This window comes from Frieseomelitta varia, unplaced genomic scaffold, assembly GCF_011392965.1.
Source record: "Frieseomelitta varia isolate USP_RPSP 00005682 unplaced genomic scaffold, Fvar_1.2 scaffold_976, whole genome shotgun sequence".
NCBI classification, from domain to species: Eukaryota; Metazoa; Arthropoda; class Insecta; order Hymenoptera; family Apidae; genus Frieseomelitta; species Frieseomelitta varia.
In genome coordinates this window covers 236,309-261,751 of record NW_025110785.1, presented here as the reverse complement: position 1 = coordinate 261,751, position 25,443 = coordinate 236,309, and the positions used below count along the sequence as shown (strand labels likewise).

General features: G+C 37.7%; 2 protein-coding genes across 6 annotated transcripts in view; both read right to left on the bottom strand.

The window, feature by feature from the left end:
* Positions 1-5,411: 5,411 nt before the first annotated feature.
* LOC122538228 (scoloptoxin SSD14-like) lies at positions 5,412-12,403 on the bottom strand. 3 transcript variants are annotated; one of them, XM_043672127.1, is made up of 10 exons: positions 12,094-12,403; positions 11,505-11,662; positions 8,432-8,665; positions 8,003-8,226; positions 7,720-7,912; positions 7,290-7,490; positions 6,968-7,217; positions 6,611-6,804; positions 6,203-6,443; positions 5,412-5,931 (listed from the first exon to the last, which is right to left on the bottom strand). In XM_043672127.1, the coding sequence occupies exons 2-10, from the start codon at positions 11,558-11,560 to the stop codon at positions 5,668-5,670; spliced, it is 1,857 nt and encodes a 618-aa protein (XP_043528062.1). In that variant the 5' UTR covers positions 11,561-11,662; positions 12,094-12,403; the 3' UTR covers positions 5,412-5,667. The 3 variants fall into 3 exon arrangements, with proteins under 3 accessions (XP_043528062.1, XP_043528063.1, XP_043528061.1); XM_043672128.1 differs by having other exon boundaries at positions 12,107-12,123; XM_043672126.1 differs by lacking the exons at positions 11,505-11,662; positions 12,094-12,403 and adding exons at positions 9,935-10,134; positions 10,308-10,499.
* A 1,247-nt stretch (positions 12,404-13,650) lies between these two features.
* The window catches only part of LOC122538232 (beta-3 adrenergic receptor-like), a 63,930-nt gene continuing 52,137 nt past the window's right edge, over positions 13,651-25,443 (bottom strand). The window contains exons 3-10 of one of the 3 annotated variants that reach the window (XM_043672132.1): positions 25,049-25,245; positions 23,207-23,344; positions 21,094-21,400; positions 19,869-20,117; positions 18,628-18,859; positions 17,908-18,141; positions 17,288-17,571; positions 13,651-16,535 (exon numbers count right to left, since the gene is read on the bottom strand). In XM_043672132.1, the coding sequence (XP_043528067.1) occupies positions 16,239-16,535; positions 17,288-17,571; positions 17,908-18,141; positions 18,628-18,859; positions 19,869-20,117; positions 21,094-21,400; positions 23,207-23,344; positions 25,049-25,245 (1,938 nt within the window). In that variant the 3' untranslated portion in view covers positions 13,651-16,238. The remainder of the gene's footprint in view (positions 16,536-17,287; positions 17,572-17,907; positions 18,142-18,627; positions 18,860-19,868; positions 20,118-21,093; positions 21,401-23,206; positions 23,345-25,048; positions 25,246-25,443) is intronic. The other 2 variants (XM_043672133.1, XM_043672134.1) reach the window with 2 other exon arrangements.

Below are 25,443 nucleotides of genomic sequence, written 5' to 3'. Positions count from 1 at the left end.
AAGGTATCTAAGAATTTTTGCGCAGGCGCAGTATCCAGTAATGTCTCTAGTATATTTTGTGCCTGATATAATAATCATTTAATAAGATTCTTTATCTATTTTGCATTGCAAAATAATTCATTTCAAATAAAATAAAGAAAATTTTAAATCTGATATATCAAAAAGTATATAATAAGTAATATTTCAATATAACTGTGCATGAAAGAATGGGTATTAGAAATTTCTAGAGAACACTTGATATTCTCTCTATTATTGATCGCAAAGATTAAATATTTGTACCCTCAAGAAATATTCTAGTGAACTGCTTCAACGAACAATCTTATGTTTTTAAATATTTCAAGCATGAATATTGTTGCGTCATACATATACTGGCGTAAATCAACCAATAATTAAAGTTATTTGATATGTTTCGTTAAAAATTTACGTATAAATCTAATTGCATCATTTTATACCATACATAGGCAGTTCTGATCCTGATACTATGTTGGTTTAGTAATTGTTAATTACTAATATATATTTACAATGAAAAATATTGTATTTTTTTCAGTTTTTAATAGATTTGACATTGTATACTATTTGTAAAAAAAATCTATGTAATAAATATCGGTAAGCTTTGGATTTATGTATTCAACTTTTATTACGTGAGACAGTCCTTATGTTTGGCAACAAACAATAGATTGATCTATTACGCACGCGCGATCAGCATCTTGTTACATTGACTTCTAGAAGTCTCCCTACCATCGTCAGCAAAACGTCATTGCACATTCTGCGTTTATCGTCTGCTGACATACCTTAAGAGCAGTAAGAAAGAAAAATGCAGAAATGTTTACATAGGGCGTGGTAAAGAAGTTGATATTAAATATATTTTATATATTATATGTTGATAGAAGTTTGACATAACTTAAAATGACAAGATGAAAAGACGTTTAATTTTTTACCGATTCCAGTTTAATCATATACCTTTATATTCCGCTTTGTATACTGATATCAACATGTAGGAATTAATTATCAATTCTGCCTGATTATTATTAATTTTGCCTACTGTATAAAGATTGTATATGAAAATATACATGTTTACATACATTCCCATATATATTTATTTACGACTGTCATGAAAAATATCTCTTGATCTTAATTACTTACATTTCATGAAATAATTTCTGATCAAAAATAATATTTGTTATATCTCAAAGCATGTGGAGGATATTTTTCCGATTTAAAAAAAATACAAAAATCAGACAGAAATGATATAAATTAATACAGATGGATTTGCAATGATTTTTATATATTTTTTTTTTATCTTATCGAAGATTATTATGACTCAACGAGTCGTAGTAAAAATATTATTGATTAGAATATAGTGTGTGTTTCAAGATTGTTACTAAAAAATGATTAAACCGCCAGATGTAGCAATCACATTTTTAGTATTTTAAGTAAATTTAGCTTCTGTATTTCATTTCTTATGAATAAATAATAAAAGAAAATTCAACCTTTTCCTACTATATGGACGTAAAAATTTATATGCTGTATGCCAAATTAAAGGTCAATTACCAGAAAATGTTGACTTCAGTCGACTGGAAGGATGTAGCATATACATATATAAAATCCCGTTAATTGATCTAATTTTATTACGATAGCGTACAGCTAGTAATATCGAAGCATTGACTAGGAACATAATATACATGATATATAGTATATGGGATTTCGTGTCTCATATTCTGAAATATTGATCTTCAAATGAACCAATGTAATTTGCTACTGTTAATACAATTAGATATAAAGAAGTATTATTTTATCCTTCCACCAAATTAAAGATTAGAAAAAGGAATTTTTTCTTTTATTTTTTGTATATCGATGTTTAAGTTAGACAATATACATATCATTATACGAAATGCGCGCGCAATAATTACACAAAGATTACAGCGCCAATGAAACGGTGAAATACACAATTAAATATTGCGATTCTCGAAAGTAATCGATATCTCTCTGGATCGTTCTGTAACGTAAAAATGTCAGTTTTAAGCGGGAACCGTAATAGTGAGTGGCATCATGTAGAAATTATCAGGTAAAAATTACAATTAATAGCATTTAGGTTTCTTTTTGCATTGTGAAATACATTTATAATTTACAATAGTAAGCATTATTTGTAGAAGTTATTATGTATATGTATTCAATTCAATTATCAATATTGGTTAGAAATGAACACATGCAACAATCCGTGAGAGGTTGAAAATTGTACATATTCTATAAATATTTATATGGTTAAAAAGCATTTTCATAAGATATTTTGATTAACCAATTTGCGATGCGAACCTGTTATTCAATTCTAAAAATCATAGTATGAAAATGTATCTCTGTGTGTGACAATTATTAACTCCATAATACTTTCATTATTTATTATTTAATTTCATTATTTAATTAACGTAGATTTTTATTCTATAATTTATCTCTATAATTATATTTATTTGTTTGTCTTTTTGATTTCCATATTTGTTAGATCATAACTTGACTTTTGAGTATTGACTTTGAGTATTATTTCATTTTCATATAATTCCTTTTATACATATATTTGAAAGTTTTGGTTTTCTTTTTCACAGATACTAGTTGATTGTGGGGGAAATTTCAAAAAATTCAGGACACCATCCAACTTCTTTTATGGAAGTACATATAATAAATAATTTGACTTATATGTCTAATAAAAGCAGGCATGTTTGTATCTTTATTCTCTCTTTTTATGAGATAATTCATAACATTTATTTAGTATTCGCTTGATGTACATTGTTATCATGAACAAGTTCGAACGCTTTCTGCGCATCGTGTATTGCGCACATTCATTCAATTGACAAAAGCGCGCCATATTTGATTAGTAGAAAGTATATTTAAAATCATAATAACGTAACGGCATAATAACATAACATAACATTCAGGCATCTTTATTAGTATTAAAATTTGTAGAATTTTATTTTTCATTATCGTAAACTTTTTAAACAATCAACATTATTTTTGAGAACAAATAATAATATTCTGTACTTTTTTTTACAGATTTCTTCTAGCCTTTACTTCTATAGGATTTGACTATTCCTGTTGACATGATCACAATTAATAACAACGTTAATCGTGAGTTACATGCATTTTTGTTCCTCTGGTCACTCAATCATGTAGAATAAAAGGTCCAAATTGACATGGGTGACCGGTTATATTACATAAAATTTTTTAACGAGTATAGTGATCACATCAATATCAATTATACTCGTGTTTTATTTATTAGTTTAGGATAGATTTTCTTGCATATTACGTTTGCATTGATATTAACAATGTAACATAATGTTACAATATAAACAATCAAATAGAATGCAATAGTAGTCAAGAGATAAAATTTGAAATATGGAGATACCTATATTTGTTTAATTTTATCCATCAAAGAATAAATCTTTCACATGCAAGAAGACACTTCGCGACGGGCAAATTTTAGAATTAAAACAGCTTATGTTTTCAAAAACAGATTTGATGAAGAGATTGCCTAAAGAGAGAGAGATATTTCTATTAATATTTTATTTTGAGTTCATTTATATTCATTGAATTTTACATTATTTGTATTGAATTAATTTCTTTTAATCTATTTATTAAATTAATTATAGAAAAGTAAATTATAGAGTAAAGTAATCGACAATTGAAATAAAATAAAGGAATATCAAGAAGTATTAGCCCGTTACAAAATACAAGCAAATAGATATATTAATCATCTTTTTAGCTTAGAATTTTCAGGTTTTGTATTCATGTTCATTGCCAGGACCTCATTCACGTGCCCAGATGCTACCTGGATGGGAGAAAGGCGATGGACATGATGATTATAGTTTATGAGCTTAATAATTTATAATTTCTCAGGGACCGATGATGCGTTAGTGTACCGTGTACGACATATTTTCTACATTGTATGTGAATGATTAAGATGTGGAATCGCATCGTTTTTATTATTTCAAGCAATATAATTTTGAAAATATTTTAAATATAATAAATAGAAACTATAGAATAATGGTGTCACATTTTGTACCATCTGTTTCAATAATGTTATTTCTTCAAATGATGTAACATAAGATCATGAATATTTAATTGAAAGATATTTATGTATTCTTATCTTGTCTTACGCAATGGTCCCTAACTTTCATCAGTCGATTCCAGGAAAATGGTATGTAAATTAGAGTATGAATGTGTGGGCGATACTCTGATATCGAAGGCGTCTGGAGATGTCCTCTCTAGTGCAGGTTTTGCATCCGAGTGTATGTGTGAGAACCGTAGAGTGAGTGCATTGGTATACCTGTTTTTGCCATTTTTTAAATATAGGAAGCTAGATAAACTAGATAGCATACTTTCTGGTATGCCTGTATATAATTATAAGCAGGTAGGACCGGGCAGGTTGGCACTAGGTCTAAGAAGTCTAAGGGTAGTTTGTAATAGATCTAATTCATAAAGAAACCTTTAGATTCTTTGTAGTAAGGTTGTACGAAGAATTTTTTAAATTTTGTAATGGGTAGGGTTCTGAAAAATCCCCACATTTAGATACTTAGATAAGATTTGTGAAAATCTTTAAATTTTTATCATGCATGTTAAGTTGGATTGTCAAATTTATAAGTAATTGGGATATGTTTATATTAAGCTAGATTTATAGTTAGATCGTAGACTCTGAACGTAATAAGTACATTTTGATATTTAAATAAAGTATCGTAATAATTAAGAGCATATCCAATTATGAATTTAAGTGGAGTTAAATCTTTGTGTACAAAATCGGTAAATTTTTAGAAAAAGGAAAATGGGTGTAAAAAAAAAGGGTGAATGGAACCGTGGATATGGAAACAATCGCATTATTTGATATATAATTACTAATTGCGTCACCATGAATTATATAACAAATAATATGATTGACTGCAATTGTGATTACAGATTTGCTAGATTTATTAGATTATTGTATATAGATACAGAAGTAGGAAATTATTCGAACATTTGAAATTACCAAAATAAAATATAACAAAGGTATAAAATAGTTCCCAAGAATACGTTCCAGTGTTTCAGGAACAATTTCAATTTGACACTATGCCATTACATACATTGTATTTCATTGTCTGATATTTTTAACTGGAAAGAGTCGCATTCTTCATGAACTTTATAAAAATGTTAGGCATAGATTCTTACTTAATATCAGAAAGTTCTCTGAAATAAATTTTCGATCGATAGCGTTAGGTAGAATCTCATTCATTCGAGTAAAAGTTTATTAAAAACTTCCTCTGTCGCGATTATTCATCGAATTAACAAGCATAATTACATCGTGATTGTATTGCGTGATCTAAAAAAGTAATTTCTTCGTTCGTGAAAAAAAAAAGATAACAATAATGAGAGAATGATATCAAAAAGTATTATAACGTGTGCAAAAGTTTTATTGAAGGACTTTAGTTTCGCACAATTCAGCATAGAGAAAACGTCAAGCGGCAACGTCCGTTTCAACCACGAAAAGTTTCTCTTTGAGTTTCAATCCTTACGATCAAATGTTGAAGAGTTGAATACCGGGAACTCGGATAAAACTTATTACGGTCAACGCTCGGTCAGCGTTGATGTTTAGCGATTTTATATAATTGGAAGATTCACCAATAGGCGTTCGTTTTAATCAGGAAGAGTTTAATCGAGTCCATACACGTCTCCTCCTTTCCGGAAATCCGCATTCGCGTATACCGTATTGTTCTTGGTGTAAATGATGCAGGCTACGCTACCACGAACTCTGTAACGAGCAGTTTTGTGGCCGATCTTTTTCAACCCATCGATCACCTGCTTTGGCACGCCATACTCGTAGGCTAGTTCTGCCGGGAATAACTGATGATGTATTCTGGGAGCGTCCACCGCTTCCTTTACCGTTTGGTCCATCCACATGATCTTGGCCATTATCTGAACACAGAAATGTTGAAGAAATTCAAAACATTCAAAAAAGTTTCTTCGTTAAAACAAACTAGTTTAAATATTATATTAATTCGAGATCGACTTTTATTTGTAATTAATTCTTTCGCCTAGATCGAAATTGAAGTAGTTATCTATAAGTAATATTAATCTTTAAAATTGGCGAGGACGAAAAATCAAATTAATGTACTGAAAGATTTAAATAATTGACTGTCGTCATCGGACGATGTTCACGAATTGCTTGGTGATAATAAATGCTCACCTGTGAGACTGTCGTGGTGATCTTAGTACCACCAGAAGCACCAACGACCATTCTTACATCATCATTTTCGTCGACAACTATTGAGGGTACCATAGATGACAAAGGTCTTTTGCCAGGGGCGATATAATTGTTCGGACTGGGTGGAACTCCGAAGTAATTAATTGTTGACGGTATACCAAAGTCGTTCATTTCATTGTTCAACAGTATTCCGGTACTCTCGCTGACTACTCCGCTTCCAAAACTAATAAAGAAGTGATCATTTAACATGAAATATCTTGAGCTAACGTTAAAAGCTAAAACTTCCAGTACAATTTACTCAATTTACTATCTCGTAAATCCTTCTCGATAAGCTTCTCAATATAAAATCTGACCTAGAAAAATTGTTCAATGTTGAAGAAATAAACGTACTAGAAATTAATAGTACTAGTAGCTGAAACTGCATCCCCATTTGGCGCTAATACTGAAACATGTGCAGTTCCTTGATCTTTCGCGCTGCTCAGCGTACGCGCTCCATAATGCGATGGATCGTCCCACGTTTTGTGATCATCTATCTTCATTTGTGTTTTTTGCGCTTGAGTTTTGGACGTCAGATTCTTCGTCAACTGAAGCAAGTAGAATTAAAATTAGAATTGCAAGTATACCGCAAGTCCTGTACATAATCTTTGTACAATTTTTTTTTTTTTAAGTAAGTTTTCTTTTTAATTTTACTGATAAAATATCGATATATCCGATAAACTATTGGATTAGAGAAACGTGTTTACTAACTTCTTCCATATCGACGAATTCTTTATCGCCCATATCATTCCTCAACGCGTACGCGTATTTGAACGTTTCGATCATTCGATGATATGTAAGAGTGGTTCGATTGAAATCAATCAAGCTGTCAGGCGTAAAATTAAACCCATCCAAGATATTTAAAATGTAGGTGAGAAGTGCTCCACTTGCTGGTAAACCGATCGTAAACAATTTCATTCCATTGGAGAGCTTCGATTGAAGTGGTTCGTCCCACGTTGCTCTACAGACAATTTCGATGAAAAAGAATTTAACGATCGATGATTTGTAGCTTTCTCAGCTACGTTGTAAATACCTGTAGTTGTTCAAATCTTTCGTCGTTATTATCGACCCTTTCTTTTGCAAATCTTCTACCAGAAGTTTACCAAGCGTTCCGTTATAAAATTCCGAGACTCCTTTCTCCGCGATTATTCGCAAAGTTTTACAGAGCATTCTAGGTTTGATGATAGTACCTGGTTTGTAAAAGTCGTTCGTGCTTGGATCTACGAACAGCTCTCTGAAATGGAAAGAGATTCGTGTCAAACTTGTAAATTGTCGAAACATTAATTACTCGTATCTTAATTGAATTAACACGAATGTCACAATTAGAGTGTGGATTTTTATGCATGTAACATTTAACATTTAATGTACAAAACAATTTCCTATCGAAAATTCTATGCTTCGGAGTACATTTTCGTAGACATGAATTCGCATAAAGACCCACAATCTTGTCATAACGCGTTTACTTTAACACGCGATCCTTGTAAATGTTCTTCGCATTATATCTGAATCCGTCGTGTTGAATTTTCGTCAGATTGTATCCTTCTTCGCACAGTTCGATCGAGGGTCTGAATAGGTCGGCCCATGGTAATTTACCGAAACGTTGATGGGCTTCCCAGTATCCTGCCAATTCCCCAGGAACAGCGATGGCCAACGGGCCTAATGTAATTCATGAACGTATAAATTTTACAGCCATTTTTATTTCATCATCAAAAGGAAAAAAAAAAAGAGAGAAGAGCAAAAGCTTACCGATAAACGACGCCTCTTTGGGCTTTCCATCGTACATTGTAGCATTGGCAGCCAACGGGGCACGGTCTCTCGCGGTCAATGTGTACGCTCGTTTCGAGGCTTTATCGTAAATTGTCATGAAAAATCCGCCTCCAATGCCCATACTCTGCATATTCACAAGACCGTTGCAAATCATCGCAGCTATGGCCGCATCCACCGCTGAGCCATTTTTTTCTAGAATTGAGCTGTAAGAAAATATTAAGGCATTAAAAACATTGTGGAGTAAATATACAGTTCTTTTGTTTTGTTTGTGAATTTTTTCTGAATTTGATTTCAGACAGATAAATTCCTTCATTTTTGAAGGAACTTACGCTTTAAAAAAAAAAAAAAAAAAAAAAAAGAAAGAAGCTTTCGATGCTTCGTGCAGCAACGTGATACAATTTGACATACTTGCCAACTACGGCACATGGTGCACCATCCGCACAAACAGCACCACGTTTAAAAGTTTTCAAGTTGCTCCATGACGGAGGTAATGGTGTCTCCGGATCGGGCGGTATTTCTTCGTCTTCTTGGATTTCTATGTCCCTACTGGCCCCGTAAACACTGCAGATTGCTATTATCGAAAGAATTACCGTGGCTAATATCACGCTCGCTATTATAATACTTTTTGTATTGATATAGGACCTGAAAGTAGGAAAAATTCATCAAATGAATCGAGAGTAGGATAGTAAAGAACGAATATCAAAGACGAATATATATTAAGCGATAAATAAATAATAAAAATAGTTTGGTAATTAAATCGTTCGATATTTTATACTTACTTTGCAGCACGTATAAATTTGTGGGGAAAGTTTCATTAATTTTATTACTGTTCAACTTTACTAATTTTCAATACTTTTCATCCAATTTAAATTAATCATTATTTAGATCTTTCCTTAGATCTTTGATGGCTGTGTAACACTTTTACAAAGGACAGAAATTAAAGAGGACGTTTAAAACCTTCTGATTACGAAATACGAAAATTAAAACCGATTTCAATTATTTTAAAGGCAAATGTGTTCGGATAATTATTCATTATATTTTACTAGATTTGTAGGAAGCTTTTGTGATAAAAAAATTGCAAAACGTTCGGTAACTTTTTATACTATTTTAGTTGCTGAAAGCACAAAATATGTTATGTAGTTTTTAACAGAAGAATTGCAAATTGGTGGATTGTTTCTTTCGAGAAATTTTGTGATGTGAACAATTTTTCTGCATACAGTTGTTTGCAACAATTTTGCAACAATGTATGACACATCTGTTATTTACAGCATGAACATGTGGAACAGATCTTGATCGATGATAGCTATAAACGAATCAGCATCAAAGTGAAAGTAGATTCATTGCGAAGGTTATGTGCAATTGCATTTAACGAGTGTTCCCTGCCGTTGGTCTAGAAATCCGCACATGCACTTACGTGTACATATATGCACCATAGACATCTTAACCTGTTAACCAGAGAAGGCATATCAAGTCGTCGTTACGATTCCCAATTTCTCGGACATGATAATTTCTTTACTCATAGAATCCTTCTTTTCTTTAACGTGACACTTCCTTTGTCCAATTACGTTTTCACATTTGCAAATATTTTAAAATCGACATTGACGATTAAAATTGAAATTGGCTTTTCTTTGCCATCTCTCGACTTTACGATTCTCTGTTGCTTTCCGAATCTGTGACGAAGGTTTCTTAATTAAGGGACAATTCGGTTAACAGGTTGACACCAAAAAATTAAAGAAAAAGTATTACATGCTCATCTACATAAACTACTCGATAGCTCACTTTATTCAAAAAGAAAAAAAAAAAACTTCACGTAAAGATGAAAGAAAATACGCGTAACAGCGATCGAATCTTGGACGCGCAGCATCCCCAAGTTGTTCAAACTGGCGGGAACCTGCGCAAAACGTAACTCACTTGTCGATTCGGAATCTCGCGAGGAATCCTCTCGCTTTGCCGCGATGAGGTGAGTACGAGCGCAATAGTCGAGCCGTCCCGACGTCGTCCGTATCGAAGAAATTTCGCTTATCGTTACTGTAGTACTGACGGACATCGTCAGTACTAGCATACGCGGAACTGGTACTGGACGAGGGTGAGGAGGTCATGGTTTTTCGCTGCTACAAAGAGGAATCATAAAATGTAACATTGCAACGGTTATCTCGTTATCAACAGAGATATCAGACATCTCTGATAAACGCCAAACGAACAACTATCGCCACCTTTGGACGATTCGAGTGAACAAATTGCGTTATGGGTCTACCACCACTCGCGATACGCGTTCAACACTTACTGTCAGAGGCAGACGATTTCTGATCACCATTCACATTCGACTTTCGGCTTCACACGGCGAACCTCTGTCTCGTTTTATCGCGGACTCTTCGGCCATGTCGGTCTTATTATCGATGAAATTCGTCCACCGAAAATCGTGCGAGAGATTAACCGCATCGTCCGAAGATGAACAGCACAACAGCTGACCAGAGAGAAAATCAATCTGAGCTTGCGCGGTTCGCATCGCTGGCGCAGAATTGTTCTCTGACAGTGTCACGTGCCACGCGTCCGCGATTTTGAAAATTCGACGAACAAAGTGAACGAATTGCCTTTGCGATTCGAACGTCTTTGCAATTGTTTGCAATTATTGCAATCATTTGCTCGTTACGTCCGGAAGGCAAGATAAATTTTACTTGAACGAGATTAATGGTTGGCGAGGATATAGTTATCTACCACGCGTACGTTCATAAGTCATTTTAGTTGGCTATTTTAGTCAAGAAAAAAAAAAAAAAAATTTGTGAAAACGAACGAATCCAGAATGATGAAATATTTTTTAAGAAAATAGGCTTCGTTGTTTAATTTTTAAACTATGAGGACCATACGATGCTCGTGAAATATTTTATGTACGTTCACGTCGTGCTGCCACGTTAAAAATTTCATACTATTATTTTACGACGTAGTATTTGCCATTTAGAGAACTATAAAAAATGTAATAAGGATATTTGATTGTGCCAGTCGACGAGTCTATACCTAAGAATGTCTGTATATAATTTCTATCATAGTGTTTTTTCATCTGTTCGTTTTTGCGTACGACGAGAAGGAAGAGTACGAAAAAAGGAGTATCCATCTAATGCGACAGTACTTAATTAAACACCCTTCGAGAAGTTGTACATATATCTGGGTCGTAGAACACGCGGGGTGGACTATCGGGAAGTGGCGTGCAATTGCGACAATTTGTAGCTATTATAGGAACCGTTAAGCATTGTACAATGTGATTCAGCAAAAACAAGTGCCACATACAAAGTAACGAAATCGCACGACACGTTTCGCCAACCATTTCATTTATTTTGTGTTTCATTGCTAACTCACGTTCGTTGATAAAACTGTAGATTAACTCACTCACTGGAAAGTGTCGGATAAAAAGTTCCCTTTTTTAGCCTTATTTTATGTAATATCTCTCATACAAAAAAATTGTTTCCTATTTCAATATTCGTCTCACCTTAGTTCCTTCCGCGTCTCCTGCTCTATTTCCGCCAAGCTGTTTCTTCTCGTCATCCTCGTCCACCGTTATATTTTCCTCGATTCGACGAACTTTTCAAGCGTCACGTTTCACCGATCGTCACACGATATGATTCATTTGTGTCGTTTCGAGACAGCCTGAGAATTCGACAAATTCAGAGATAAATGACAAGAACGTGGTCGAAGAGAAAAGAACAAAAAAAAAAAAAAAAGAAAAAAGGAGAGAAAGAAGAAGCAAAACCGCGTATCAAACGTTAACGGTGCTCTTTCATATTTATGAGGAAGATAGTTGACCGCGTAGAGATTGCCCGACGAGGTGGCGTTCGAGGTAGCCGCGCGTTTAAGATTTAGCACGGTAATAACGCGAAAACTGTTAGAATCACGCGCACGATTGCATGATTCTAAATTGAAATTAGCACTCGGTGTGGCGCACCGCGAATCTCCCGAAGGAAGATTCCCATGGCGATTACGCGCGATCACAAACCCAATCAAAATCTCCAGCACGAGCGTCCCGTCGTTATCCCCTATTGTTAAACGTATTATATTGTAATTGAACTATTGTGACTCACGGCAGATGATCACCTTCCGTTACGTAAAAACGGTTCAGTTTCATCTGTACCTTTTCCGAGCGTCTCTCGTCCTCTCTTCCCAAAGAGTCAAGTCAGCCGGGTCATCTTCTTTCGACGATTCGTTCACTCGTAAGAAGACGCGATAACTCTCACAGTTTATCCATGAAAGTAGATCGACGATCGAGCGAGACGGATCTTGTCGCACGAGGCATCGAACGCGCGTGTCGCTCCGGTATACGGTTTAACACGCAGTGCTCCTCCGGTCGGGATTGCCGGTCGGCTGTCGGTTCAACTCTCCACGAAAACATCTGGAAACGCGTTTGTGCTGCGACGGCCGATCCGTACAGATGGCAGAGAAGAAGGGATTGTTGTTTCTTGTTCGCGCGGTCAAATTTAATCCCCCCTCCCCCTTATTTGAATTCCAAACGATAGGGGACAGGATTACTGTTCGGGCGACCCCGGTTTCTAAAAGGAGGCCTTGTTTCGAAAGTACGTGCTACACGTGCGCGACGTTTTTTTGTCCGCAAGCTCGTCGCCCTTTTTTTCCCTATGAGAAGATCACCGCGGTGAGAAAGATCCCTTTTTCGACTCTTTCAACCGTGAAAGATAACCTCCAGACCACAAATGAAACAATTTTCGTCCCGAAATTTGAAACTTTCAGGCTGTTGCATCGAATAATGAAAATTCCTCGCTTTTTGCATCTTTTGGAATTGTTTCAACGAAACTTTTCTCAATTTTACTGATATTTATGATTTACGTTTTAAGTAAAGATCAAGTAATTAAAGATTCGTTATTCGGAATACAATCGAATTCTCGTTTAAGAGGACGAAAAAGTACTCCTTTGATTTAACTTTCTGTGGTACCTGAAAAATTCGGCAGGAATCGTTTCTGTCACGAGTTTCTCCGCACATGGTTGCTTCGCTAAGTGGAAGATGATTTCGTAATACCTGTCGATGGAAGATCTACCGTTTGAAATTAATTTTGCGACTTGTTCGCACGAGGGACAAGCGAGTTTTCGAGAGTTAGCCCTTGGGAGAGTGGCCGTCGGCCATGAAACGGAAACATCTTGCGAGGAATATTCGCTAAAATCTATTACAAGTTGCTTGACCGAAGTTTCGCAACGTTGGTTGTAATAATGATTCAGAAGATGTTTGAGTTTAATGATATCGTTGAGTGTCTTATTAAATGACGAACATCTAACATCCTGCGCAACGGTGTCGTCGTTATCGAGGTATTTGCTAATAACGTCCCATCGATTTTTCCTTTTCCTTAACAGACAGATAAAGATGAAACAAAGAATAGAGATAAAACACGAAATGTCGAGAAATGAAGTAACGAAGGAGAAAATAATTGTTATTGATAATTGATACGCTTCTAGGGGGAAGTTACTAATGATTAGATTGCAGATTTCAGAGGAAATTTAAAAGCGGAAAATTACAGAATGCACGTGATATGAAGCTTTATAGCCTGAATCATTTACCTCCTATTTACGTCATCGTTTGATTTATTTTAATTTTCGATGAAATTTAAAGGAGAAGCAATTATACATAGAGGTGATATTTTTCAGAACGTTTTTCGATTTTATTTTGCACTAACGACGTACATTCAAACATCATTTGGATCGCGATATCCGAATACCATTAACATTAATGTCAACGCGCGGTACCCGACAAAGTTCTTCGCGCCGGAATGATAAAATACTTGTGCTCTATCAACAAGATCAACAAACGACGAGTTCCCAGCTTCGTTATGTTCTAATTGACAAATTCGAAAGCAACATAAATCCATTCGGTTCGGCTCGTTACGTAAACCTGGAACATGACGGTGCATCCATCGCGAGTCTTGAAATTGAGAAAATTTAGTATAAATAGATTCCTTGTCACGAAGATTCTCAGAAATAAATTTATCGCCCGTCTCTTGCAACGTTGTCAGATTTTCCTCGCGAAACAGGGAAAATATTATTTTTTGCTGGAAAAATATTTTATAAACATTTAATAGAAACGACCAAAGTTTCCCGAAAGAAATTTCATCGATATGTTGCAAATTAATCGTCAATCGAACATCTTTCTCTTCTGAATTTTTTCTCAACTTTTCGCTTGCACAGCTTAGAAAACAATAAATAATTATATTTTTTCCGTATCAACGATTCTTAAAAGTTAGAACGTTTGAACTCGATACTGTACACGCATCCACGCACTCGTACACGCTCTCATCCACGCGCGCCGTTCGCTCGTCGTCTACAAAATTTGTCGTCTACATCAATTCCAATAATCACCAACATTAATATCAGTTAACTTTTCGGTGACTGTTGCTACACCTAATTGCGAGTAAATTCATCACATATGTGTAGACACAGCGGTTGGCCACGATTGTACAAACTTGCTAGTAAAAAGTGTTCGTTTCGTCACTCTTTATTTAACTCATCTTTGTATCATTACTCGTCCACGTGATCTATCAACTCGTTAACTGATTTACGTAATTCGGTGATTAAAACTTTTTCGATGAGACTCCCATGCACGACTCCTAAAGTTCGAACTTCAACACACTCCTATTCTCTCCTTCGCGTTTCAAGTGACGTTCTGCATCGTCGAATTTCTTTTTTTCAATAAGATTTCTTCCTTTCATTGTTAAAATATACGTCTCTTCGATAGCAATTTGCAGAACATTCGAACATTGCGTACGATCGTTTGAAACGCGCTTAATGTTAATATGGTTGTTAACTGGTACAAATTGAACACCGGTGTAGTGAAAATTATAAAAGTAGATGTAAAGCTGAAAATCGATTTCAAATTATGTGTTCGTGTCGTTTGTACAAATTATAACGTTCGGACTATTTTTTCAATTGTACGAGTTGAAAAATTAACAAAAATGGTAATCTCTTTAAAGAAATTACTTATTTACATCTCACCTGAATACCTTTTAATACTTTTAGCAATATACTTTCACTCCTTTCTATCAGAAATATTTATGTTTAACAACAAGATTAAATATGTACATATACTGTTGCCCACAAGTTTGGAGCAAGTTCTTTTGTTTCTTTTTTTTTTTTTTTGTAAATTTGAAAAACAAATAAGAAGAATATTATCGCTTAAGATCACAAAGTTTCAATTTCAATACTTTAGAATGGTAATATCGCAAATAAAACGTTCGTTATTTCTTTTTCTTGTTTTATCTTTGAAACTCTATGCTCCAAACTTCTGAGTGCGTGCAAATATCCCTGATGAAACGAAATGAAATTGTTTATCCATAGATAAATATATCATCTATATCGTTTCGTCGAACGCATTCACCGCAAACGGTGAAGCAACTCTCGTCGTATGTTAAATACACTTCTGTTTTTTCACGAATCCGTGAATTAGGAACATCAGCAAAAGCGGTGGGAGAAAATTATTGCCCTTTCGACACCAGACACTGTTATTCGCCGAAGCAGCCAACGATTCCAAATCGGTTGGATCGATTCTCGGGATCTTTCGCCGAGTTATTTAATCGAGTTTCTTTCTTATCGTGGCGAGAAAAACTTTCTCAGGTGTCACGGTCATTTTGTCGCCAAAAGCGAGAATTCTTCGATCGAGGCGAGCCAGCGATCGCCGAGAGATCCTTCCGTCGCGAGCTGACAAAGAAAATTATTACAACGAGCTTCCTCACACGCGTGAACTTTCTTCTTCGGACTTCTCACGGGACGAACGAGTTCTCCTCTCCTCGTCGAGGAAATTAGCGTGTATCGATATCTGGCTGCAGTCGCCGCGAAAAATCCGCGGTTTCCTCGTCAACGTAGCTCTCGCGGCTCGTCGGGGGTGGGGCGGAAGTATAAAAATATAATTTCAGGATATGTCGACACATTGCGGACGATATCGAGCATACGACAGGGGCATGACTAGCTTTCCTTTCCTTTCCGCGATTCTTCTCAAATTCGGTTCGCGGACGATCGACGTGTATTTTAAAAAAATAACAGTCCCTTCCCGGGACTTGCAGAAAGGGGGTTCAGCGCTCCCATAAAAAATTTCGTACGGCGATCTTGTTTCACTGATTGCGAGTGAGCCGCCTCCAAACATTCCGTGAGCGGTTTAGGGAGAGAGGGGAGAGGGGGGAGGAACGATAGAAATAAATCAGAAACAATGAGAAAGGTACGATCGATTGAATGGAACTTAAGACGACGAGGTGAGAAGTGGCCTTCGTTGCGCGGCCTCCTTGTAATTCTGAGGTACGTCCGATTTGCGAATCGTTTTCGATTTCCGCCTCAATTGCTCGCACTTTTCTGCGTTCGATTCCCCCTCGATCTTCTCCTCGAAATTATCCTCGTCTATACTCTTGTCGGCCATTTCCTTCGGCTCGATCTCTTCGTCGACGCTGCTCCAACTGTTATCGCTCTCGCTCTGCTGCTGTCTCTCCTTCTTGCCGCCGTTTATCTTTTCCTTCTCCTTCTCCCGACAGCCACCGTTTTCCTGCGCACAATTATTATAGTTACGATGAACATTACGTAACAGGCGGCTAATCTTCCGGAGTCGGTTTGTGCGACTGACCGTGACTTATCGTCCTTTTTTTTTTTCCTCTTTCTCTTTTTTTTTTTTTGTTGTTGTTTTTAATTACAGATTACACGATCATTTTGAAACCTACACGTGTCGTGCCGTTACGTGTTGAAATATCACGCTCGCGACAAATTTGCCTCGAATTAGATCTGAATTGGTGGGGGGAAATAACGTCGATCTTGTTGGTATTTGTTACGACAAAATTTGGCACGTAGATCTCGAATTTTGCAATGACGATGTCAAAATTGGAAAACAATGAAAGTTTACGTATTTTTTAAATCCTTTGTAAATAAATTATTTTTCTTTCAAGTCACGGAAATATTCCGCGTGTTCCTTCATTTTCTTTTTTTTTTTAACACAGTGTTTCCACTCGTACGAATGCACGAACCAAATAATCAAGTAAAACGTGTGCCTTTCACAGGCGAAACATTTAAATTTTACAGTGAATAGTTCTGTGCGAATTTTATCGCTCCGCGACGTTCTTGATTCGCGAAACATTCGAAATATCGTTTGTCATCGGTAACGAAAAACCGGTTGGCCAGTTAAGTCATTGATTTTGCACGCTGCGCTGCAGGATTCTCAAGGCTGGATACAGATCTCGTCTCTGCATACGCGCAGGTCATTGCAACGAGCAAAAATGTTTCAACCGGTCGAAATCGCACACTTACCATGGCGGTCAGCTTGCTGGGCATGGTGGTGGTGGTGGTTGTGGTAGCCGTGGTGTCCGTAGTATCGCTGCTCTCGCTGTTATTGCTCGGCCTGGCGCCAACCAGAAGCGCTCCCTCTTCTAAATTTTTTCCCCGCGTGAATCTCTTCGATGCCGGCCACATGTCCGATGTACTTTTTGCATTGGCCTTGGCGAGTTTCTGAGCGACGCCCGTCGTCCATACACTCGCCTCGCTGCTTCCAGTGCTGCTGTCGCTTCCGGTGCTGCAATGCCGCCATCTCCGTTCTGGGGGGAACAGGTTCAAAGATCCGATATCTGATCGACGAGATCGGCCGTCTTTTTTTGTGTAAATGAAAAGGTGATATATATTCGTCCGGGTTTTTTTAACCCTTTCCGAGAGATTCAACGATTAAAATTATAGAAAAGTTAAATTTTATTAAGGATCCGATTTCGTTGAATCAACAATCAAATCGGAATCATCTTGGAATTTTGAATAACGTGTCACTGATTGTTACGTTGCTTTCGTGCAACGATCTATCGAATGCACAATTCGTCACGTACTTCTTTGAGAACGACTTTTCGCAAATCTCAAGAGAAATGAAACAGTAGAACGGTGCATACTATCGCACGGGAGAGCATTGGCCAGAATAGGTTTCCTCAGTAGTGGACTACCTCCATCTTGACTGTCCTCGCTGTAAGCTCTCGTTATAAGGATCCTCGGACTCCTCCTCGGTGTTTCGTTCATCGCTATGGAACAGCCAGCGTTCACGTCTGCTCCTATAAAGTCGCTTCTGTAATGGGGACCCATCAGGCTAGCTGCACTCGCGCTAGACCTAACTAATTTGCTGCTTTCCCCTGCGTGCATAAGTTCAACGTCATAATTACGTTACTCAGCCGGAAGAAATTTTACAAATAACATTTAGACCTTGACTCAGTGGTTCCCAACATTTTTTTTTTTTTTGCCATGCCCCCACCTCTGTGATTCGCGTAATTCTTCTTATTCAAAAAATGAATTTTGTGACGTGGAGAAAGCCTGAAAGACTAACTTCAGGGTCTAAACAAGCTTTCAAGGAACATGACATCCATGAAAGGAAAACATTAAAAAGTTGAATTTTCATTTAAACAAATGCAAAAATTTCACAGTTAATGACTCATTCTCGAATTGCCCCCCACGTTGGAAACCATTGGTATACTTTATTATTGAGTTTGTTAGACGACAACGTGGATCGTATTGTATTTGAATTAAAATTAATCTAATTTTATTTCAAAGTGTTTCTAGAGTGTTTTGAATTGCGAGGAATTAAAGAGCATTTCAAGGGGGTTAAACTTGCGACTTGTAACCTGATTCGGAAGTAGGTACTCGAAGTGTATTGCACGAGGCGGCAGGTTGTAGCCTGCTTCGATGAAAGCCGAGATTATTGCTGTCGAAGCTGTTTCCGGTTCTGCAGGAGCCTAGTGCCAGCAGAGCTTCGCTGAGCCTTCGCTGCAATGGCGGGAATGGAAAGAATGAGCCAGTTCCGCTTCCGGACGGTCTTCGCGATCCTGCTGCGCTCGGTGTTCTCGCTTGGATCTCCTAAATTAAAGAATCGATGGATGACTTGGGTCGATCGATCGATGAATAAGAAAGAAAGAAAAAAGAAGAGAAAAATTTGACCTTTACTTTTATAATTTTAAGATATATCGGAATATCTGGAGAATCTTATCTCTCGGTTTTAAGTAGGACACGAAGGAAATGATCAATATTCATTCTTCTTCAGTTTCAAAATGGTAGACGAGATTAAGGAGCACAAAGAAAGTTGAAAATTGATTTCTCTTCTAAAATTGAAATTATTTAAAAATGATCGAGAGAAAAGAGATTACGTATCTTATGACCTCGAGTCTAGAGAAGGTGGAAAGCAATTGAAAAATCTTCTTTCGCTCCGTGTATGATAAATATTCATGGAAATGCTTGAGAATCAGCGAAATACAATTTTCTGAAGGCGATCGAACTGAACGAATCGCGTGCCGCTGCTGGTTTGCATAATCCTTTTTATCATTCGTTACGAAGAGAAAAATTTAGGGGAGGATTGAATAATTTCAAGAACTTTCTCCAAAGTGGAATCTAAAATTTCTGAATCCATTGCGTCAAAATGATGTGCACTTTTCACGTGAAATATCAGTTGTTTCAAAGTGAAATTTTGCAGCTAATAACCTCCATTCAGGGGATTCAGTTTGCATAGATTCATTACAGACAGAGTCTTGAATCGCACATCGCAAAACACATTTCTTTAGAAAGAAAAATTGATGGAAAGAACGATTCGCCGATATACAGATCGAGAAACAAATATTTGGTAATTGCGTACCAATAATGTAACTGGATCAATATAAAGGAAATGTTATTTCTTTTCTACTGAGTCTAAAATTGCAAAATTGCAATAATGCAAAAGGAAACAATTTGCCATAAAAGTATTCTGTTATTTAAAATATGAATTTATATAAAGTATTCGTTGTCTAGTTAGTTCCTTATAGAGTCCTCTAGAGTCGCAAACCTATCACCAGATTTTCACTCATTTCAAAGTTATTTCAAATCGTTGGAACGTTACTTGTTGAAGTTCCGACTTGGTCGCCTTCTTCCTCCAATAATTCTGAACCGATCGCCTCAGTGTTTGCGATTTCAGGCCGTAGAGTAGACCGTTGATAGGCGGGGAACAAGCGAGTAGCAGCGAGGCCAATGAAGCAAGTTTCGGATGATCGTAGAGATGCGGTTTATTACCGACGTCGCAAATTTCCCAAAGAATGAGACCGCAGTACGGGAAATAAAGCAAGTACAGGGAACCAACCAGTTGCATTACCTGGAAATTCAATATACCCGGCTTGTTTCTACGTGTATACCCTGTGGAATAATTTAAATCGCAAACATTTAAATCGCGAGCGAAAGGAACTTGTTAAATAGAATTATACTATCAATCTGTGTTGTTGCCAGAGAATTATTACGGAGGAGGATTAATGCGAAAACGATAGATCATTGAGAGTGTTTGTCGTTGTTAATTCGAATAGGTAAATCGCATCGTCGAAAGGTACCCAGAGAGTTAATTGAACGTAATGCCAAACTAAATAATCGTCCCCGAAGCGCACCGTCGATCGATGTAACTTGCCATCGTTCGGTAGAAATCCCTGGTGAGATTTTAAATCGCATTTTCCCATCGAGTCGATTGGATTTAAAACCAATTGGATGATCAATCGGTGATTATCCGGCGAGTGATTAAAATTTTCGACTCGGCTTTGATAATTCTGGAATAATGCTCGATCAATGAGAATCGAGTTTCACGGCTCGTGAGGTTATTAATTAATCCGACGTAATTTAGAGGGGACACATTCCTCGATACATTCCTCGTTTCGCGTAACAGCGTTCACGCCGCGTCAACAAAATTTTCTACCAACCGGTGAATTCGACCGATGGAAATACTTGCGCTGCAATAAAATTCTGTTTCACCGTTTCAAAGTTTGACAAAACGAACGAATTTTGAAATTTTAATCGATCTCACGTTACCGAATTAATCATCGAAAATTGAATCATTGAAAAACTCGATTGCAGCTTCGATTTGAAATTAATTCCAAGACTTGAAAATTCTCTCTCTCTCTCTCTCTCTCTCTCTCTTTCTCTCTTTACGAAATTACGAAGATCGCGTTTGCTGCCACGCGCACGTGTGCTTCGCCGTGCGAAATCGTCCACGCGACGCCATATCGCGTCTACTCGCGCTGATACAGCGCGATGGTGGAATTATGCAGTGCAAAACGGAAACAGAGAGATGAGGGGAGTGTACGAACCGTCCTGGCCGCGCTGTGAAAGCGAGGCGGGCTGACGACCGAAGGTGCTGTGACAGTCGGCACGAAAAACGGATTCCGTTGATGAGTGATGGTCGCCTGGGCGCTGAGCGTGACTTCGTAAATTGCGCTGGCGATGCGATGCCGGTGGTAACGGGCGATGCCGAGCACACGCAGATTGCAGACAGTTACAAGGATGGCGGGCAATGCCAGGCCCAGAATCGCGTAAACCACCCCGTAGAGAGCCGCCGCCAAGCCCCAGGAGTCGTTGCCGAAATCCGGCGCGCAGCAGCCCAATCCCGGACTGTATCTGCAGTGAGAATCAGCAGACGGTTGACAGTTTTAATTCTTTGTCGTCCTTCTGTTTTATCGGGCTGTTTAGGGCAGTGTGAAATTGGGTATTTAGGGAAGCTTTGCGTCGGATAGGGATTTAGAGCGCAATCTCGTGCAACTGAGCCAAACCGTTTCAAGGTCAGAAGATAAATGATTGAACCTCTCGATGTGCAAATTTTTCCTTGGTCCGCTGGTTTTTTGTCTTTTTTTTTTTTTAAATAATCAACGATAACAATGGGTGATACGTTATTTACGAAATCCTCTTAAATAGTGTAAGCGAATGTTAGTCACGCCGGCCGTTCCTAGGAAGACTTCTTTGCCTACTCGGTAGAAGAGGCCACTCAAGGTTAAGGACCTGGTGACGATCCCAAAGTTTATGACGGATGCCCGTGAGGTCCCAAGATTTATGACGGATGGCCGTAAACCAGAACTAGGGTACCCGGACGAAGGTCAGAACGAAGGATATATATACCCGAAGGAGGGCACGGAGGGACAGTCCGTCAGCAGAACGTCACCTAAGTCGAACGTCGGAATCGGCCTAGCGCGAAAACATACACTTTGTCCTCAACGAGAAACGACTTGTAGAATCCTTGCTTACAAAAGTATAAATCGTTGGTTAAAATTCACGGTATTTGATTTGACTTTATTTCGTATTTTACGTTTGAAGAAATTTGAGATAAATTAAAAATTCTGTTCGTCGTTGTCTCCTTCGATGTCTCAATGACACTGATAATTTAATTAATTTTACGCAGAATTTAAACCTAGATAAAAATTGGAGATTGTTGTAATGCTTTTATCCGCTGGATACAGAAAGAAGTTTGTATAGGAAGGATAAGGTGAACCGAGGCGGAAGAATGTGAGTGATAAGAAAATTTTTCCAGAACCGAGTTTCATTCGTCGAACAAAGAATCTGGCCTTCTGCTATTTTAAAACTATGGCCTGACCCAATTGTTTGGGACATTCTGTATAATATTCGAAGAGAAAATGATAATATTCGAAGGAAGATAGGTTCTTGAAGAAAAGATCCTTCTTTTCGACAGCATATTTCACTTAGCATTTGTTAAATTTTCGTATATACATCAATTATCGTAGATTACTCTCAATAATTCAAGACATTTACGTGCTGTTGGTATCAACTAGAAACAAATCGTTTCGCGGGATAAAAATCAAAAGAATCTGGAATCTATTCAGAATTTCCAGTCGTGCCTCGATTATATCAAACAGTGAAATTATTTTTCTTCTTGCGAGATCTTCAACAATTTTAAATGGAATCTAATTAATCCCAACCTTGACACACTACACCAGCGGAGCGCAAGTAGCGCGGATGAAATATTGCTTTGAATAAAGAAATCGGAACGCTATTTAGACTGCACCGAACATTCATCACGCAAAGACTCGAAACCATCTTCAATTTCTTAATGCTGCCAGCGAAATCTAACACGTTTCTTAAAGCACGAATCTTAGAAAAAGAAAGAAACGGAAAGAAAACATTTGCAAAACTTACAGAAAGTAGCATCGAGCGAATCGAATGAATTAAATAAATCGGGGTTCTTTCTTACGTTATACGAATAACGTATTAATGAATTGGAACAAGTTACAAGATATAAATTGTACGCGTGCTATTTTTATATAAATTTGCAATGTTATTTATTGCCAAGTAAATGTAACTAAAGAAACTTGCGTCGATGACTTGTAACTTGTCAGATTTCGTTAATAATATTCATCGAATCATGCAAGAGGCTGCGTCTGTACATCATTTGTCAGGGGATGATACAAAACAAACCTGTAAGGCGGTACCAAGCCCCAGAAGGGCAGCACGCAGAAAAACAGAGCCCCTGTCCAAGATGCAGCTAGGCCAACTGCAACGCGTCGAGGTGATACTAATGCGGCGTAATGCAGCGGTGCAGCGATCGCGTAATATCTGCACAGAAAATAACCCACGGATATATAAATCGAACGTTGTTCAATCGTTACGAATCCGATGGTCTCGCACACTCTCTGGAGACTAAATTCCGTTTCAACGACGTTTGAAATCGAATCTCTTTTTGCAATCGCGTCCCATTCCAGACGATCACTGCGCTTAAATGCATCGTTCCGGAATGCAACGTGCATGAGCGAATAATGAAAAAGTAGGTGTGGGTGTTGAGGAGAAAAAGGACACGACGCTGTCGAGGAAGGAATGCGACGGTTTAAGTTCGCGCGAGCCGTAAATAAAGTATCGAACGCGTTCGATCGGCCTGAAATCCGGCCAGACACGATATCTCCACGTGATAAAAGTCACGCGTGTCTCCTTGTATTTTTATCCTCGAGCCTTCGCCTTAATTCATGCAATTATTACCAACAAATTATCAATCGTATGCCGAATTGTTGCTTCGCATAATTGTTTCCAAATTATCAACAAATTTCGCCGCATCTCTCGATTCTCTTAATAAAATTTAATCGATTAATCTTCGACGCAACAATAGCGAGCATGCGGTTTGCTTGCGTGTATGCATGTATACACTCGGTAACCGTGTATTAAAGATCATACAAATTAAACTATGAATTACGTCAATGCATGCTATATGCGTGCGTGCATTATTATCTAGATACAAATGGAACAAATGGACCTCTGATAGTAATGCTTGTTCGTTATTCGGACGGAAGGTTTGAATTTAAAAAATAAATTTTTGTGAACAAAGTTACTATTTGCTGTTAACCAACGAGAACGAGAAGACCAATTAACGGTAGAAAATCCGGATAATTTCATATTTTATGAAAACTTAATTGAGCGAGACGAACGTTCGTACAAAGCTTCTCTCTCATTTTTATTCATGTACCGAACCTATTCGCGAGCTGTCTCTCGCGTAATTGAATCGCACATCCACATCCCTTGTGCCCCTCGACACTTTTATTACGTACTAACAACTGTGCTGACAACGAGGGCTAAAATGGCGCGATAAAACGGTCCCGTGCCGTGTTCATTATCGATGAACGAGATGTCGTGACATTTACACGTTTCTACGACGTAATTTGAAGGGGAGCGTTGGCCTTTCCTCTTTCTCTCTGTCTCTCTGGAATCTTAAATATCAGCAGCAATAACGAGACAGCGGTGTGTCGAAGGGTTTCTGATTGAATCGAAGATCTGGCGTCGGTTGACGGCCAAAGAGATATCGGCAGCTGAATGCCGGCAACCGCTATTGACATCTCACGTTGAAAAGCTTGCCAGCTTTGTGCCACGTAAGGCTCGTTGAACGTCACCGATGCCAACGAATCGAACTTGATTTTTCTATCGCACGGTATATGGAGGAACAAAGGACTTCCGACTCGATGGCTCCTCCTCGTTTCGTGGACGAATAACCGCAAATTAGATACCGATTGATGCGCTCCTTGAAAAGTGCTTAATAATCTCTATTTTAATGTCATATAATTATTAAATTCATTCAGCAGTTATTCATTCGTGGTGATCACTTGTTAGTGATCTAGAGTTTGCTGAACATCATTTTAAATAATATTTCACTCTGTGTCACAGTGTGAATAAAATGAAGAAAAGTTGTCAATATTCACTCGAGGACAAGAGAATTCGATCTCGAACGCAAATGTAACGAAAGCAGAAAGATAGAAAAATGTGCTTGCAAGTACTTACCTGTCACAGTTTAGTCCAGTGACAGTCCAAAGGGCGACGGGATGTAAAAGCGTGAGGAGAAAACCGTGGAGAACGCACCAGGTGCCGGCGATCGGCCAGGAACCAGTAGTAAAGATCAGTAATATCAGGCACACAGCGGCCTCCACTGCGCCCAAGTGTATCAGCAACAAAGTATTGGCAGTTTGTTGCTGCTGCGTCTGCGGACATCGGTCGCGGTTAACTCGTTAAGTAAACTTTTCCACGGCGATCAAAAGTTCCTCTACACCCTTAATTTCCAGCTGGGATCTTGTAATTTAAACTTCTCTCGCTGTTTGCGAGACGTGACCCCTGTCTCTCTCTCTCTCTCTCTCTCTCTCTCTCTCTCTCTCTCTCTCTCTCTCTCTCTCTCTCTCTCT